General features: G+C 48.6%; 1 protein-coding gene across 1 annotated transcript in view; it reads left to right on the top strand.

Annotated features, from left to right (window-relative positions):
* Positions 1 to 18,959, top strand: part of ADAMTS15 (ADAM metallopeptidase with thrombospondin type 1 motif 15) — a 145,765-nt gene that overhangs the window by 77,140 nt on the left and 49,666 nt on the right. Inside the window, exon 2 of the mRNA XM_073570054.1 lies at positions 17,483 to 17,615. Within this exon, the coding sequence (XP_073426155.1) occupies positions 17,483 to 17,615 (133 nt within the window). The remainder of the gene's footprint in view (positions 1 to 17,482; positions 17,616 to 18,959) is intronic.

The raw sequence follows: 18,959 nt of genomic DNA, 5'->3' as shown, positions 1-18,959 counted from the left end.
AAAATACTTCCACATCATCACCCGTGGTCATTTTTTGCATTGCTCATCTTACCGCCTTCTGGACGTATGTGTTGTCACCTTCAATTGGGGTAGGGGCTGCAGGCCTTCCACGAACCGCTTCTGCAAACAAGTCAATCTGCTGCTGTTGCATTTGTTGTATAAGCAGCTTACTTGTGTCCTGTTGCGCCATCTGTTGCTACTGTAACTGCTGCTGGTGCTGTTGCTGCTGCCTCATGTACCAGATGTTTGAACAGGTTCTGCATTTTGCCTGACGTCATACGCTGGCTTGCGGCCTCCTTCACCTCTGACGTGCAGTAAATCTTGTAGCTGTCACACGTGTTCGCTGGGAATGCTGCTCGCACTTCTAACACTACCTGTGGTAGATTGGCTCACTCATCTGTACACAGAGGTAGACACGGGAACACTGTTACTTTATAAAATGCGTTGGTTTATTACATGTGGCATAAACTAAGGTGAAGCACAAAGTAAGCACAGCCCTCTGGGCAAAACAGCAAAGCAAGGCGAAATGGTAGCACTAAGCACAATTCTTTTATTAGTGGGGATGAGCCCACTCAGGGTTAGCAAGACCCACAGTTCAGGTATCAGCAAACCTCAAACACTTCTCTGAAGTGTTTCGCTCAAGACACTGAACACTGCTGCCTCTGGAGTCTAGGTACTTAAGCCCCAGACCCCAACCTGAGATGGAGATAAGGTGGATGTCCTCCCACCCACTCTATGGATATGCACATAAAACTCAGTCCATTATACAAATTAGCTGTTAACCCCTCACCACACTTACTGTGCTGTAGGAAAATCTCTAGGTTTTATATCACTGACACCATTAAGCGCAGTGAAACATATCTCCCCTCCAGCACTTTGCCAGTGACTTTGTCACAGCACACAGTGACTCCATCAGCAGAATAGTGAGTGCAGCTCTGGAGTATAATACAGGATGGCACTCGAGATCAGTACAGGATCAGTAATGTAATGTATGTACACAGCAACTGCACAAGCAGAATAGTGAGTGCAGCTCTGCTCAGCTGTTGCTCATTCTGCTAATTGTGGGTGCGGTCGCCACTGATCCTGCTGTGTGCTCCTGAGCTCTGAGAAACAACACCTCTACACCTGGGGACCTGCTCTCTCTCCTACCCAAGGAGGGAGTGGGCTTCCTGGAATGAGTGAAGGAGCCAAGTCCCAGGCTCCTGTTTCCCGGTCCAGGCCGGTGGGGCTCAGAAGAAACCAGCAACCAGCCTGCACATCAGAGGAATCAAGGGTGAGATGCCACACCAGGAGTTGCAGCAATGTGGCTCCTACTCCCCGCAAGTCTGCAGAGACCCAGAGAGGCCGCAAGGCTTCCAACATGGAGTAGAACTGCTAGCAGCGTGCAAGATGGCGGTCTTTCCGGAGGAAAGCTGAATGCTCACAGAGGTGAGGCTGACCTCACTGAGGAAGGGTGGGAGCTGCAGAGACCCACAGAGTCTGTGTCCACCTATGGCTCCTGGGTCATGAGCCACCTCCGTGAGAATGAAGAAGCAAGTAAGACCATCAGGAGGCTCCAGGAGGAGCTATGTTGAACAAGCGCCAAAGCTGCAGGTGCCTCCAAACCAAGGAAGACGGAACTCCAGGCGGAGGTAAGGAGGCTCAAACATGAGCTTAATTAGCTGGAAGTCAGAAAAGCCTTTATAAGGGAGAAGAGTGGTCCATTCAAGGAAAAACTAATGAATGAAGACAGATTTAGAGATATGGGTGACAACAGAGAGGAAAGGCAGATGGGACTGCAGCCTGAAAGCCAGGTGAATGATTATGATGATGATGAAGACCAGCAGAAAGCCCCACCTGGCGGCCTGCAAAGTCACCTGCAGGCCACGTGCAGTGAGCTCCCTGTAGGACAGGTGACATTGACATCTGGTCGCAGTTCTGCTGGCTCTAATGGCGGAGATCAAGCTCCTAGAGTCCCCAGTGTGCCTTCAGAATTTCCATCTTGGTGACGATTTACCAGAAGGAAAAGGCAAAGAAGACCAAACCAAAGCTGCAGGAAGCAGTAAGCTATGTATATGCTCCCATCCCTGTACTCCCTGAGTCAGCTGCAGGGTCAGCTTGCTGTATAAGCCCCGTTGCCCAGCCCAACCCGGCTTCTGTAGTGGATCCGATGCAAAGGCATGGAGAGAGTACAGAACACAGTAGTGAGGCGCAGAGCTCTGTCTCTGCTTGTAGTAGCAGGGACGTAGCAGGAGGTGCATCAGCTGAGAGGCTGGACAGTGAGGGCAGGCGAACAGTCAGGCCATGATACTGTGGTGCACTCCTCAGTGGGAGGGGGAGCGGCCCAGTGTCAGGGGCAGCTCAGGCAGCTTCAGTGCCCCTGAATACTGTTGCTGCTGATCACTTAGTTGAGAAATGGCAGCAATGTGAGGGGGTTGTCGGGACTGGGCGTTCTGATCCTCCTAAAGGCCTATTCTGTGTTGGTGCCACTGGTCAACAAGATACTGATATAAAGTGTAAGGTGTGGACCTCTGGTGACCACTACCCCAGCTATAGAGGACGCAGACAGGGAAATACTGAGGACTCTTACCCGCAGCTACAAGGGGTCGAGGGTCCGGTGTCTAGCGTTGGTATGAGCAGCCAGAAGTCGGGACCTGAGGAGAGCTGAGGTGCTGTGAAACACTCAGCACCAGCAGGACCTGCGGTCATGTGTCAGAGAAAGGGGCGGAGCTACAGCAAAGCCCCACTGGGAACCGACAGCAGCACAGGAATGCAGCGGTGAAGAGGAAGAAACAGTAGACAGGTCAGCAAAGCAATATTGTCATACACAGGTAGGGTGGTGAGGTACAGCAGGGACAGCAAGAGGGATGTCAGGACATAGCCAAAGGTCATACACAGAGCGGGCGGTGAGGTACAGCAGGGACAACCAAAGGGAGTTCAAGATGTAGCCAAAAGGTCATGCACAGAGAGGGTGTCGAGGTACAGAATCAGAGTACCGTAATTGTACATCCCAGTAATGGGGGCGCACAGTAAATGAGCAGGAGCCGCTTGTGTTTTACAGTCAATGCTCCACTATAATGGGGATAACGACTGACAGATATTTGCATATAGCTGTAGGGTGGGCCCCAGACACCCCAGTCCAACCCTGGCTGGGGGTGTTACACTGTACACTGTGTGTCAGGAGCTATGGGGATTTTACCTGAGCAAATGAGAAGTTTGTGAATCTGAATGAAAGCATGCAGAGGCTAAAGGGGTGGTCTGCAACAACATTTCACCCTAAATGTCTATTTAAAGGGGTTGTCTAGCCTTAGAGTGACTGCAGAATTGTGAATCCTCCCATCTCACGCACTGCATGCTGTTAGGATTCTCCGAAGCCACGAGCTGTGGGTGCATGACTGACAGTATGTATCATTTTCATACATGCTGTCACATGCCAACTAGATGGTTGCAGCTTCACTCAATGCCAATGAACTGAGCGAGGCCGAAAACAGGCTAACTGGAATGTGGACGGAAGTACAGTCATATGTAAAAGTTTGGGCACCCCTATTAATGTTAACCTTTTTTCTTTATAACAATTTTGGTTTTTGCAACAGGTATTTCAGTTTCATATATCTAATAACTGATGGACTCAGTTATATTTCTGGATTCAAATGAGGTTTATTGTACTAACAGAAAATGTGCAATCTGCATTTAAACAAAATTTGACCGATGCAAAAGTATGGGCACCCTTATCATTTTCTTGATTTGAACACTCCTAACTACTTTTTACTGACTTTCTGAAGCACTAATTGGTTTTGTAACCTCATTGAGTTTTGAACTTCATAACCAGGTGTATCAAATCATGAGAAAAGGTATTTAAAGTGGCCACTTGCAAGTAGTTCTCCTATTTGATTCTCCTATGAAGAGTGGCATCATGGGCTCCTCAAAACAACTCTCAAATGATCTGAAAACCAAGATTATTCAGCATAGCTTTTCAGGGGGAAGGATACAAAAAGTTGTCTCAGAGATTTAACCTGTCAGTTTCCACTGTGAGGAATATAGTAAGGAAATAGAAGAACACAGGTACAGTTCTTGTTAAGCCCAGAAGTGGCAGGCCAAGAAAAATATCAGAAAGGCAGAGAAGGAGAATGGTGAGAACAGTCAAGGACAATCCACAGACCACCTCCAAAGACCTGCAACATCATCTTGCTGCAGATGGTGTCACTGTGCATCGGTCAACAATACAGCACACTTTGCACAAGGAGAAGCTGTATGGGAGAGTGATGCGAAAGAAGCCGTTTCTGCAAGCACGCCACAAACAGAGTCGCCTGAGGTATGCAAAAGCACATTTGGACAAGCCAGTTACATTTTGGAAGAAGGTCCTGTGGACTGATGAAACAAAGATTGAGTTGTTTGGTCATACAAAAAGGCGTTATGCATGCGCTGTATTGTTGACCGATGCACAGTGACACCATCTGCAGCAAGATGATGCTGCAGGTCTTTGGAGGTGGTCTGTGGATTGTCCTTGACTGTTCTCACCATTCTTCTTCTCTGCCTTTCTGATATTTTTCTTGGCCTGCCACTTCTGGGCTTAACAAGAACTGTACCTGTGTTCTTCCATTTCCTTACTATGTTCCTCACAGTGGAAACTGACATGTTAAATCTCTGAGACAACTTTTTGCATTCTTCCCCTGAAAAGCTATGTTGAATAATCTTTGTTTTCAGAACATTTGAGAGTTGTTTTGAGGAGCCCATGATGCCACTCTTCATAGGAGAATCAAATAGGAGAACTACTTGCAAGTGGCCACCTTAAATACCTTTTCTCATGATTTGATACACCTGGCTATGAAGTTCAAAGCTCAATGAGGTTACAAAACCAATTTAGTGCTTCAGGAAGTCAGTAAAAAGTAGTTAGGAGTGTTCAAATCAAGAAAATGATAAGGGTGCCCATACTTTTGCACCGGTCAAATTTTGTTTAAATGCAGATTGCACATTTTCTGTTAGTATAATAAACCTCATTTGAATCCAGAAATATAACTGAGTCCATCAGTTATTAGACATATGAAACTGAAGTACCTGTTGCAAAAACCAAAATTGTTATAAAGAAAAAAGGTTAACATTAATAGGGGTGCCCAAACTTTTACATATGACTGTATGTAAATCACATACTTGCAGACAAGTCTGCCGCTTTTGGCTCTGTAGAATCCTCACAGCGTGTGGTGCCCCCAATGTGAAGATTCACATTAATAGGGGTGCCCAAACTTTTACATATGACTGTATGTAAATCACATACTTGCAGACATGTCTGCCGCTTTTGGCTCTGTAGAATCCTCACAGCGTGTGGTGCCCCCAATGTGAAGATTCACAAGTCTGCAGTCTCATAGAGTGACTGCAGACTTGTAGCCTAAGACTGGATAACTAGTGATGAGCGAGTATACTCGTTGCTCGGGTTTTTCCGAGCATGCTCGGGTGTCCTCCGAATATTTTGGTGTGCTCGGAGATTTAGTTTTCGTCGTGTTATCTGCATGATTTGCAACTGCTAGACAGCCTGAATACATGTGTGGAATGCCTGTTTGTTAGGGAATCTCCACATGTATTCAGCCTGTCTACAAGTCACAAATCATATAAAATTCTGTTGACACTGGCCATAAAACATAAAACCTGCATAAGACAAAATGAGCAAAAACCCTGCAGTAACTAAATAAGTAAAAGCAAAAGTGCATCTAAATAATACAGAGTTTTTAGTAATACTGCTTTTGATCAAAAGTAGCATGAAAGCCATCCCACCACGACACGGTAACTCTGTTCGGGATAGTCCTACACTGTCCAATATTAAAAACCTTGCCTTGTGTCAAAGTTGACCTCAATGTGTGAACAAGGGCAGACAAAAGGACTGGGTCCCAAACAGTAGACACCAGTCTGGGGAAGCCTTATATACAATTTCCAGCTCAGGAGAGGGAGGCCACACCCCAGCTTGCACAGAATGCAAAAATACAAAGAAAAAACACAAAAATTGAGCTTGGTTTGAGTTGCTACACATGCAGGATATAAATGCATGTTGACATTGGCCATAAAACATAAAACCTGCAAAAGACAAAATGAGCAAAAACCCTGCTGTAACTAAATAAGTAAAAGCAAAAGTGCATCTAAATAATACAGAGTTTTTAGTAATACTGTTTTTGATCAAAAGTAGCATGAAAGTATGAAAGTTTTTTAATATTAGTCAGTGCAGGACTATCCCGAACAGAATTACCATGTCGTGGTGGGATAGCTTTCATGCTACTTTTGATCAAAAACAGTATTACTAAAAACTCTGTATTATTTAGATGCACTTTTGCTTTTACTTATTTAGTTACAGCAGGGTTTATGCTCATTTTGTCTTTTGCAGGTTTTAAGTCACAAATCATGCAGATAATATGATGAAAACTAAATCTCCAAGCACACCAAAATACTTGGAGGACACCCAAGCATGCTCGGGAAAACCCGAGCAACGAGTATACTCGCTCATCACTATGGACAACCCCTTTAAAGGGCTTGTCCGGGCTTTTCACATAATCTCAGTGCATATCTGGGCTGCAGAATGGTGACAATAAGTAATTTACCTTCTGTCACCAGTTTGCAGGGTTTTCTAGATATCACTCTCTTGCTTCTGAGCAGAACGTCCAAGGGGGGTGTGTTCTGGCATTGAAATGAGAACTGGTCGTTTCCTTCTACTCTACTACAACACCCCCACCCTCCATAGCAACAGGCCCTCCCTGTCCACATGAACAAGCCCTCCTCACACAGTAACAAATCCTCCCCCTCTAGCAGCCTCAGTGCAGAGAGCAGAGCCACCCATCTGCTCCTCCCCCAGACACACACTGAACAGTTATCTATGGAAAGTGAAACTCTAGTGAGGTGGAAAATCGTCCTGTATTCTGGGCCACTCCATGATTACAATACATAACTCACTAATTATCAGTGATGGGGCTTGGGCTGGCAGTGATGGGGCTCGGCTGCTGGCAGCAGTGAGAACAGACTGTGTGATGGCCAGTGATGGGGGTCTGCAGTTTCCAATCTGCACAGGGAATGGCAGTCAGTGATGTAATCTGTTCTGTGACAAAGCCTCTGCTGTGTGAATGAGACAGCTCTGTGTCACTGATGTCTTCACCCAGCTCCAGTGACCAGCACCACCCACTGCCCACTCATTGGCTGTCAGTAAACTGCACCAGCACTCATCTTTATCATCATTCCAGCATTGGAAAGAACACAGCAGTGATCCTGTATTTGTGAAAGCAGCTCTGTGTCACTGATGTCTTCACACAGCAGCAGATTTGGTGCAGTGTATGTGTGAGCATGTCAACATGTGAACGTGTCTAAATGAACAGGATACAGACAGGCGCCTCCTAGTATATGGGCTTGTGGTGTTTTTGCTGATTACTGTCATGTTTTTTACTGCAGAGTATTTTTGCAAATTTGTTATTTTGTGCTTTCTTGTTGTGTTTCAGCCATTGGGTGGTGTGAGCATTGTCTTACCGACTTGTTCACACTTGTGCATGTCACATATGTTTTTAATCCATTTTTTCCGTGCTCAGCATGGTTTGGGAGACCCCACCCCTCTCCTGTGTGACATGCACATAAATGAGCTGTCTTACACCACAAGCCCATATACTAGGAGGCGCCTGTCTGTATCCTGTTCATTTGACACTGTTCACATGTTCAGGTTTTAAATACATTAGATAGGGACTGCTTCGTGAAGGGTTACCGTGACGTGGTGTAGCGGGTTGGTATACATTTTTTGCAAAAAACGTATTGACTAAATACCTTGTATTTGTTATGCAGCACTTCCTGATTACTGTCATGTTTTTTACTGCAGAGTATTTTTGCAAATTTGTTATTTTGTGCTTTCTTGTTGTGTTTCAGCCATTGGGTGGTGTGAGCATTGTCTTAGGCCGGTTTCACATTTGCGCTTCAGGGCGCAGCGACGGCCTGCGCACAGCCGCCGCTAAGCCCCACCCCCTGTCACGCCTCCGCCGGTAGCTCCGCCTCTGGGCGCATGACGCTGCATGCGTCCCCTATCTTTATCACTGAGGACGCAGGCCATGCGCAGTATGTGTTTGGCGGCGCCTGCGTCCTTTTGACGGTGCGCCGAGCGCAACCAAATTGCAACAGGTTGAGTTTGGCATGCAGCGTCATGCGCCCGGAGGCTGAGCTACCGGCGGAGGTGCGGCAGGGGGCGGGGCTTAGCGGCGGCCGTGCGCAGGCCGTCGCTGCGCCCTGAAGCGCAAATGTGAAACCGGCCTTACCGACTTGTTCACACTTGTGCATGTCACATATGTTTTTAATACGTGGGTACATAGCCTAATATGGCTTTAGATCGTGCAACCTCAAAAAATTTCTCTGGGATACTTTTCAATAGACAGGGCTTGCAGCTTGCTTCAGGTGGATCCAAGTGAAAGAACCAAACAAAGGCTCACACAGGACAAGTAAATCAAAACGAACACATCCAGCCCATGAACGGCAGCGCTTCTCAGGACTCACATCCAAATATGATATTTTGAAGATGATATTTTGAAGATGAGTTCCAGTGGCTCTGATGGAATGATGTGGCATATTAGTGGTAGTTGTCCGGTGGCTCTGGCTGACGGGATGATGTGGGATATTAGTGGCAGTAGTCCGGTGGCTCTGCCTGATGGGACGATGTGGGATATTAGGGGTAGTAGTCTGGTGGCTCTGGCTGAAGCGATAATGTGACATATTAGTGGTAGTAATCCGGTGGCTCTGATGGGAAGATGTGGGATATTAGGGATAGTAATCCAGTGGCTCTGGCTGACGGGATGATGTGGTATATTGGGCGTAGTAGTCTGGTGTCTCTGTCGGGATGATGTGGGATATTAGTGGTAGTTGTCCAGTGGCTCTGGCTGACGGGATGATGTGGGATATTAGGGGTAGTCGTCCGGTGTCTCTGACGGGATGATGTGGGATATTAGTGGTAGTAGTCCAGTGGCTCTGGCTGACGGGATGATGTGGGATATTAGGGGTAGTAGTCTGGTGGCTCTGGCTGACGGGATGATGGGGGATATTAGCTGCGCATAGGTTCAGTCTTTTGAGCGTTTTTTTAACACCTTCAGCTTTTCAAAGTCATCAAGAGATTAAAATAGGTGACCTAACCATTGCTTCAGTGAGAAGCCTAGTGATATAGAGACATGCTGCCTTCTCATTCACCTCTCCTCTTTACTGAAGGTGTTCAAAGGGAAGCCAAGAGCAGACAGGTAGCAGGCGTCAGAGTGAGCCTGCAGCCACATTGTGTACACCCACACTGACACTGGGAGCGCGCTGCTGTACTCATCCAGTGTTGTTGGTTTCACACTTGCGTTTTTTTTTTTTTTAAATCAGGCAAAATCAGGGTTTTCAGCCAAATCCTGATCCTTTCAGGATCCAGTTTTTGCCCATTCACTTTGATGGTGTCAGGTAGAATCCAGTGTTGTGCATTGACCACTATGTCCACTAGGGGGTGCTGTGTGGGTGTCCCAGGACGGGCCTACAGTCATATCCATTGTGGTAATGGGTATAGGATGCTGAAGGATCGTTATGTATCTCAAGGTGGGGAGCCTTGAGATGAAGGCTTGATTAAAGGGAATCTGTCACCCTTTTTTTGGCTTTGCAGCTGCTGGCATAGACATCGGGGGCTTACCTACAGCATTCTGTAATGCTGTAGCTAAGCCTCCGATGTAACCTGAAAGAGAAGAAAAACACGTTATATTATACTCACCGAGGTGGGCGGTCCGGTCCGATGAGTGTCGCCGTCCCGTCCGGCGCCTCCCTTCTTCATGCGATGACGTCCTCTTCTCCCATCCTGTAATGGCTCCGGCGCAGGTGCATTGCTCTGCCCTGTTGAGGGCAGAGCAGAGTCCTGCAGTGCGCAGGTGTCGGGAGAGGTCTGGCACCTGCGCACTGCAGAATTCTGCTCTGCCCTCAACAGGGCAGAGCAATGCACCTGCGCCGGAGCCATTTCAGGACAGGAGAAGAGGACGTCATCGCATGAAGAAGGGAGGCGCCGGACCGGACCGCAACACCCATCGGACCGGACCGCCCACCTCGGTGAGTATAATATAACGTGTTTTTCTTCTATTTCAGGTTACATCGGGGGCTTATCTACAGCATTACAGAATGCTGTAGATAAGCCCCCGATGTCTATGCCGGCAGCTAATAGGGGATAAAAAGGGTAACAGATCCCCTTTAAGTGCTGATCAGCAGAGCTGATTTGTTGTTCCAATGTGTCAGGGAGAAGCCTTCAGATGATTGATGAGATGGGCAGGATCAATCTTCTACAAATCCACCCAGGGGTGTGTTTAAGAGTGTCATACTAAAGTATATGTGTATGAATGCTTGAAGAACCTGTGATGAGGTCATAGCCATGTGACCCGCTGGGCGTGGCTACTGGCTACGGACCATATAAGGTAACCAGAGTAGGTCACAAGAGAGGGCACATGGATCTGACTGGGCCTTGTGGAAGGTCCCGGCAGGCCTATGTGGAGAAAGGTGAACTACCTTCCTGAAGACCACGTGCTGAGGCTGCTGACTCAGTGAGGCCTGTGTATATTGGCTTTATGTGAGGAGGGATAAGCCTCCTCTGTTTTGCTGAGGCTCCAGGACTGAGCCTGAAATCATGGACACTTATGCTTTCTTTTGCCTGATCTAAAGGCTATTCCTTATGTTATGTGCTGGTTTATGGGTTATGGAGCAATAAACCCTGAGAACTTTTAAAAGGAACGTGCCTCCTGATTGATTCCCGTGGCTCCTGAGCGAGTTAAATCCCTACATCAGTTACTTAAAGGTTGCTTCCTGACACCATTAAAGTGAATGGACAAAAAACTGGATCCTGAAAGGATCAGGATTTGACTGAAAAAACTGATTTTGCCTGACTTGAAAAAAAAACACAAGTGTGAAACCAGCCTCAGTGAGTAAGCGCAGACTTGCAAGCTGATTTTAGACAGCACTCACTTTTACTAACAGAGCGCAGACAATAAAGACAAGCTTTAGTATACAAATACGAGAGTGCTGTAAAACTCCCTCATTTGCATATTAAAGATTTTACTTTATAGCGCCAAAAAAACTATTCTATAGGAATATGCCTCCTAATCTCCATTCTAAAGCTTCAGCTTCCCCCAAATCTCCAGCCTGCATAGCACCAGACTCCCCTGTTCCCCAGTATACAGCAGCACCAGCCTCCCCTGTTCCCCAGTATACAGCAGCACCAGCCTCCCCTGTTCCCCAGTATGCAGCAGCATCAGCCTCCCCTGTTCCTCCGTATGCAGCAGCATCACCCTCCCCTGTTCCCCAGTATGCCGCAGCATCAGCTTCCCCTATTCCTCAGTATACAGCAGTACCAGCCTCCCTTGTAACTGGGACGCCCTCCCAGGGCTGGTGGGGTACTCGGTACCGGGCCCGCAGTTCTCCAAGAGGGGGTTTCGTCACGGCAGCTATGACCCGGTCCGTGGCCCTGGGCACCCATTGTAGACAGCGGAAATGTTCATTGCATGTGTGGGCAATGGTTGAAAGTTGGTATAGGAATGATTCGTGACGCCACCTATGGTGTTCGGCAAGAGAGGTGTTAAGCGCCAACGCTGCGAACAGATCCTCTGGGACAGATGGTGTGGTGCAGCAATGATGTTGTGGCCCTCCACAGGTAGGGCAGTAGTCCCAGGGCAGTGTAAGTGAAGAGATAGGGAGGAGACGTAGATGGTGCAGTGCCAGGCACAGAGATGTAGCAGTGTGGAGTGTGTGACCGCAGGAATAAGTGGAGGACACCAGGGCATGCAGTTCCAAAGCTTTACTCACAGTCTGTTGTGCATACAGGTGCCCGCATCTGTGCCGTGTCCTCCGGGTCAGGAGCTCAGCCAACCTACAGGCAAGATGAAGTACTCTCTTCCAGCACTCCGCCAACATGTGCCTTTTCTGAACGTCTCCCTTTTTGCGCCTATAGTGAAGTACTCTCAGTACTGAGTTACACTGGAGTTCCTCTTGTCAGATGTTCCTATCAACTCTACTTGTACGGCAGACAGCTGTAGCCTGATTCGGGGACTCCTTGATACTAAGTCCTGGCTCACTCACGTTGCTGTTGTGCCCCCCAAGTCTTGTGTGGGAATAAAGCGGTGACAACTTCTATTCCTTCGGTGTCTGCTGCAGGACCATTAGTATCCATACAACCTCGGGGACCGGACCCCGGCCTTGCGCTGTGAACTTGGGAAGGGTTCTGCTCTAACCCTAATCCTCATTCCTCCTCTTCTCCTTACGTTCCATTCACATCTATCTTTCTTATAAAGAGTCAGGCTTTCCATCAATGTCTCTTTCCTGTGCCAGCAGACCCAGGTCACTGAGGTCCGCTGCAGCACTCCCCTCGTCCATCTCACTCCGGGGATCTTCTCTCTCCTTCTCACCCCGTCAGACTCACTGACTGACTGACTGACTGACTAAATCCTAAACTCTTCCCAATCCTTTTGGTGCAGACTAAGCTCCACCCACCTCCCAGCACTCTTCGTGTTCCAAGCAGGGAGCCACCAAAGGGTGCTTTGCTACACTACTATGTTGTGTGGGATGCAGGTGTTGGAGTGTGGTCAGGTGTCCCCACCTTACCTGGATGGTGGGGTACCACACATCAGGAGGAGGTGCAGTACCTGTGTGGCGACTGAACACTCAGGGGCGCCACATAACCAGTATATAGCAGCTGCCTCCCCTGTTCACAGGTATATAGCAGAAGCCTCCCCTGTTCACCAGTATACAGTAGTTCCAGCCTCCCCTGTCACCAGTATCTAGCAGCAGCCCCTCCTGTTCACCATTGCTTCAGTGAGGAGAAGCCTAGTGATTTAGAGACATGCTGTCTACTCATTCACCTCTCCTCTTTACTGAAGGTGTTCAAAGGGAAACCAAGAGCAGACAGGTAGCAGGCGTCAGAGCTGCAATCATCCAGTGTTGTTGGTTTCACACTTGTGTTTTTTTCAAATCAGGCAAAATCAGGTTTTTCAGCCAAAACCTGAACCTTTCAGGATCCAGCTTTTGCCCATTCACTTTAATGGTGTCAGGTAGAATCCAGTTACTTCAGGTTGCTTCCTGACACCATTAAAGTGGATAAACAAAAAACTGAATCCTGAAAGGATCAGGATTTGGCTGAAAAACCTGATTTTGCCTAACTTGAAAAAAAAAACACAAGTATGAAACCAGCCTCAGTGAGTAAGCACAGACTTTCAAGCTGATACTAACGGAGCACTGACAAGCTTTAGTATACAAATACGAGAGTGCTGTGAAACACCCTCATTTGCATATTAAATAAAGTAGATTTTAATTTATAGCGCCAATAAAAACTATTCTATAGGAATATGCCCCCTAATCCCCTTTCTAAAGCGTCAGCCTCCCCCAAATCCCCAGCCTGCATAGCACCAGACTCCCCTGTTCACCAATATATAGCAGGACCAGTCTCCCTGTTCCCCAGTATACAGCAGCTCAAGCCTCCCCTGTCACCAGTATATAGCAGCAGCCTCCCCTGTTCACCAGTAAACAGCAGCACCAGCTTCCACTGTTCACCAGTATACAGCAGCACCAGCCTCCCCTATCACCAGCCTCCTCTCACCAGTCCACAGCACCAGACTCCCCTGTTCACCAGTATATAGCAGCACCAGCCTCCCCTGTTCACCAGTATATAGCAGCACCAGCCTCCCCTGTTCACCAGTATATAGCAGCACCAGCCTCCCCTGTTCCCCAGTATACAGCAGCTCCAGACTCCCCTGTTCCCCAATATACAGCAGCTCCAGCCTCCCCATCACCAGTATATAGCAGCAGCCTCCCCTGTTCACCAGTATATAGCAGCATCAGCCTCCCCTGTACCCCAGTATACAGCACAGCCTTCCCTGTCACCAGCCTCCTCACCAGTATGCAGCACAGCCTCCCCTGTTACCAGCCACCATGCTGCAAGGTGCCCGGCTTCAGCCAAGACACTCCAAAGTCAGACCTCTTAGGGTTAAGGGAGCTCACACCCCGACAGTCACTGCATAGTGTAAAGATGCAATACAAGTCTGCTCTGGCTGAAGAGAGAAATAAAATTGGGCAAGGAGACCCCCAAATGCTAAAGCAGAAGACCCCCACCCATCCAATTTCTTGTGTGCATGCTGCAGAAATCATGCCCACCCTACCCTGTGCGTATACTTGACAGAAGGACGCCCCCTCAGTACAGACCCTACCATAAGACCATACTGCCCCCCTTTTAGGGGTGGGGTCCCCATTGGCCCATTCACCATCTCTCCATACCTCCTCTACAGCAGGGTGCACACAGCGGGGTATGCGCGGTGCCGGTTCCCCCATACCTGCACACCCGCCCCTCTTCACCCCTGCAGGGGCTCCTCTCACTCCACCACTAGAAAGTTTGGTGGCTGAGTCTGCAGACAGGTCCAGCCTCCCCGCTCTGCAGGGTCACTCACCCTAGTGATGCCTGCTCCTGTGCCTAACCCGAGACACCGCCGCCCGCACTTGTGGTTCGTCCTCCTCCCTGATCCTCCCGCACTGGCGCACTACGTGCCCACACATCAGTGATAATGCCGGAGTCCACACAGGCGCTGCCCCAAGACCTGAGGCTTCCAGGCGACAGCCGAGGGCGGGCGGGGTGTATCATATATGGGATCGGGGGGTATATGAGGAGAAGTCACAGGAGAGCAGCGGCCATAGAATGATGGAGGCACCGGGTGTGAGAGGAGAGGGACCCTCGGAGGGTGTGACCAAAAAAACCCACAAAACCTTGCTTAGGTGCCGCCCCCCCCGCATCCTGGCACCATAGGCACGTGCCCTCAAGTGCCTAGTGGCAAATACAGCCCTTATATATATGTGTGTGAGGGAAAGACTGAGCGGCTGGACCAGTGTTCGTTATAGTGATCATTTTCTGGCTGATATTCTTCTTATGTTTATGTTATTACTGTATTATTGTCATGTTTTTCATTTTTATAATAAAAGATCTACAGGATGTAACTTGAAATTATTAGAAGTTGTGAACTGTTTTCTTTCTGACACTATTGATAAATATGAAAATCAAGAGTTCCATCAGCGACTCCTCAATTGGTCTCCATAAAACATCCTGCAGGGACTTGGCCCCGTGCTTGATCGTGTATAAATCAATTCCAGAAAGTACAGTGTAGTCCGGCACAGGGGGTAAACTTTCATACTTTTTTCCTATGTAGGATAAAATCTAAAGTGCAGATATCCAGGTAAATGAGAGTTGACACTTGGATGTTATGTGAACGCTTCATCTGCCTCTTTTTCTGGATATTTGCACTTTGGTTCCTGCCTGGACTGCGCGGCATGTTCTGGAATTGTATGATGGATTGGCCAATATTTAATTGATTGCTAATATTTGCGGTTGCTGGCGATTTCCTGTGTGGTGGGATTATTCTGGTACCGTGGGCAGTATACCAGCAGCAGATCAGCGGTATGGATATGTTGTAGGTATCACGTGGAGCTGTGACTCTTCTCTCTGCACTCACATTCCCGCGTGTTCCCCAGACCAGGACACATTAATAATCCGCTCCTTAGGGTATGTGCCCCCTATCAGGAATAGCAGCCTGCTCCCTCTGTTCTGGTATTTGACGCTGCGTATACTCCCCCGCGGTGCGGGATTACTAGCCGCAGCACGTCACCCTCCACAACAGAATGTATTAGACGCGGTGAATCCGCGCATTTCAGAAATCACAGAGGAGGCACCTACATGATTAGAGTACAGCGAACATGCGCTGCATCCAGAGCGCTGGCACGTTCCCTATGGGTGTCATTGACTGTGGCGGGTGAAATATGTGGCAGTTGTTTTGCGCTGCAGTCTGTTCCAAATAATCGCCCCTCAGCCCATACAGCAGGTCCATTGGCCATGTCCTGTCCTGTTAGCATGGGGGTGCCGAACTTTCTGCCCTCCAACAATATGTTACCTGCAGAGGGGGATGTGGTGCTGCAGGTCAGAGAGGACAGCACACGAAGGAAAGGCCGCAAACAGCACAGGAAGAAAAGGCAGCAAACAGCACAGAAAGGAAAGACAGCAAAGAGTAAAGGAAGGAAAGACAGCAAACAGCCCAGGAAGGAAAGACTGAAAACAGCAAAGGAAGGAGAGGCAGCAAACAACACATGAAGGAAAGGCAGCAAAAAACAGGACAGGAGGGTGGCATGTGCAGGAGAAAGCACCGAACTGCCAGTAAATTACATTTTGTCATATCCTCAAGTAACCTCCAGAGCTGCACTCACTGTTCTGCTGTTACATCATGTCTGATTCTCCAGTCACCTGCAGAGCTGCAGTCACTATTCTGCTGTTACATCATGTCTTATCTTCCATTCACCTCCAGAGCTGCAGTCACTATTCTGCTGTTACATCGTGTTTTATCCTCCAGTCACCTCCAGAGCTGCACTCTCATTATTCTGCTATTGCATTGTGTCTAATCCTCCAGTCACCTCCAGAGCTGCACTCACTATTCTGCTGTTACATTGTATCTTATCCTCTGCTACATTGTGTTTTATCCTCCAGTCCCTTCCAGAGCTGCAGTCACTATTCTGCTGTTACATCTTGTCTTATCCTCTAGTCACCTCCAGAGATTGGTCTTTTACTCATTGGTCCTGGCACAAGTTTCAGGCCTTGCTTCCTTCTCCCATGATCAATTCCCTCTGCACTATAACACAGTGGGTTACTCTGTTAACCTGGCGAGCACCACTGCCATCATCAGCCTTGACCTTTCATGGCCAGCTCAGGCAGATGCCTTGTCTTTTGATTATGCCTCATCATCCAGGTGTCTAATAATCTCCCCTGAATTGCAATCTGCAACTGCTGCCTAAATTACTTCTGTGACTTCTGGTGCTATTGCATTCTCAGCTCTACTGCACCGAAGAACCTGATAGGTAGCTCATCTCTGCTAACAAGGCTGCTATTTACACCTTTGTCTCTGCTAACAAGGCTGCAGTTCATACCTTTGTCTCTGCTAACAAGGCTACTGTTCCCAACTCTGTCTCTGCTAACAAGGCTGCTGTTCACACCTTTGTCTCTGCAAGCAAGGCACCTGATTATTCTAAGTCTCTGCTGTTCTTATTCTGCCCGTACTCTCAGCTCTTCTGATACTTTGAGTAACTGCATCTCACTGGCAAGATAACTTATTAGAAACATTTTTTCTGTTAATCATAGAGGCTGTAAGAAGAGTGCGAGCCTCTACAACATGGTGCACAGTGCCCGTCGCAGTAACACGTCGTGGTCACATGAAGTGCAGTGATGGATGCATATCACATATTTGTGGAGGGCAGTGATAGATATGACAGTCATAGAATACACAGGGATGGGAACTAATATCATACATCAAATATGAGTCTGCAGACATGTTAGAAGTTTCACCAGTGGAAATCTGCAGATTCTGAAATAAGTCTTAAAGGGATTTTATCTCTTCAATTTTCTCAAAGAGCATGAAGTGACAGATGTAGCAATGTGTTGGTGCTTTCTGGTGTCAGTTCTGCAGAGTCTTTATTTCATTTCCTCTTGTAGGACCTGTGCGGCGCCTCCACCTGTGACACTCTAGGAATGGCAGACGTGGGCACCATGTGTGATCCGAAACGCAGCTGCTCAGTGATTGAGGATGATGGGCTCCCCTCAGCGTTCACTACAGCTCATGAACTTGGTGAGTATCCCCAAATCAATGGAAATTGACACGGAAAAGGGTGCAGTATGGGGTCTTAAAAGGAGAAGAATTAGGAGTCTAGTACCATAGAGGAGGAGGAAGCAGTTTGGACCTATGGAGAGGAGAAAGAAGCAGTCAGGGACTATGGAGAGGAGGAGGGAGCAGTCTGGGACTATGGAGAGGAGGAGGGAGCAGTCTGGGACTATGGAGAGGAGGAAGGAGCAGTCTGGGACTATGGAGAGGAGTAGGGAGTAGTGTGGGCTGATTGAGAGGAGGAGGGAGCAGTCTGGGACTATGGAGAGGAGGAGTGAGCAGTCTGAGACTATGGAGAGGAGAAGGGAGCAGTCTGGGACTATGGAGAGGAGAAGGGAGCAGTCTTGGACTATGGAGAGGAGAAGGGAGCAGTCTGGGACTATGGAGAGGAGAAGGGAGCAGTCTGGGACTATGGAGAGGAGGAGGGAGCAATCTGGGACTATGGAGAGGAGGAGGGAGCAGTCTGGGACTATGGAGAGGAGAAGGGAGCAGTCTGGGACTATGGAGAGGAGAAGGGAGCAGTCTGGGACTATGGAGAGGAGAAGGGAGCAGTCTGGGACTATGGAGAGAAGGGAGCAATCTGGGACTATGGAGAGGAGGAGGGAGCAGTCTGGGACTATAGAGAGGAGGTGGGAGCAGTCTGGGACTATGGAGAGGAGAAGGGAGCAGTCTGGGACTATGGAGAGGAGAAGGGAGCAGTCTGGGACTATGGAGAGGAGAAGGGAGCAGTCTGGGACTATGGAGAGGAGAAGGGAGCAGTCTGGGACTATGGAGAGGAGAAGGGAGCAGTCTGGGACTATGGAGAGGAGAAGGGAGCAGTCTGGGACTATGGAGAGGAGAAGGGAGCAGTCTGGGACTATGGAGAGGAGGAGGGAGCAGTCTGGGACTATAGAGAGGAGGTGGGAGCAGTCTGGGACTATGGAGAGGAGAAGGGAGCAGTCTGGGACTATGGAGAGGAGAAGGGAGCAGTCTGGGACTATGGAGAGGAGAAGGGAGCAGTCTGGGACTATGGAGAGGAGAAGGGAGCAGTCTGGGACTATGGAGAGGAGAAGGGAGCAGTCTGGGACTATGGAGAGGAGAAGGGAGCAGTCTGGGACTATGGAGAGGAGAAGGGAGCAGTCTGGGACTATGGAGAGGAGAAGGGAGCAGTCTGGGACTATGGAGAGGAGAAGGGAGCAGTCTGGGACTATGGAGAGGAGGAGGGAGCAGTCTGGGACTATAGAGAGGAGGTGGGAGCAGTCTGGGACTATGGAGAGGAGGAGGGAGCAGTCTGGGACTATGGAGAGGAGAAATGAGCAGTCTGGGACTATG

Source organism: Dendrobates tinctorius, unplaced genomic scaffold (assembly GCF_039654945.1).
Source record: "Dendrobates tinctorius isolate UK_male_01 unplaced genomic scaffold, ASM3965494v1 ptg000028l, whole genome shotgun sequence".
NCBI classification, from domain to species: Eukaryota; Metazoa; Chordata; class Amphibia; order Anura; family Dendrobatidae; genus Dendrobates; species Dendrobates tinctorius.
This window is presented reverse-complemented; position numbering and strand designations above follow the sequence as displayed.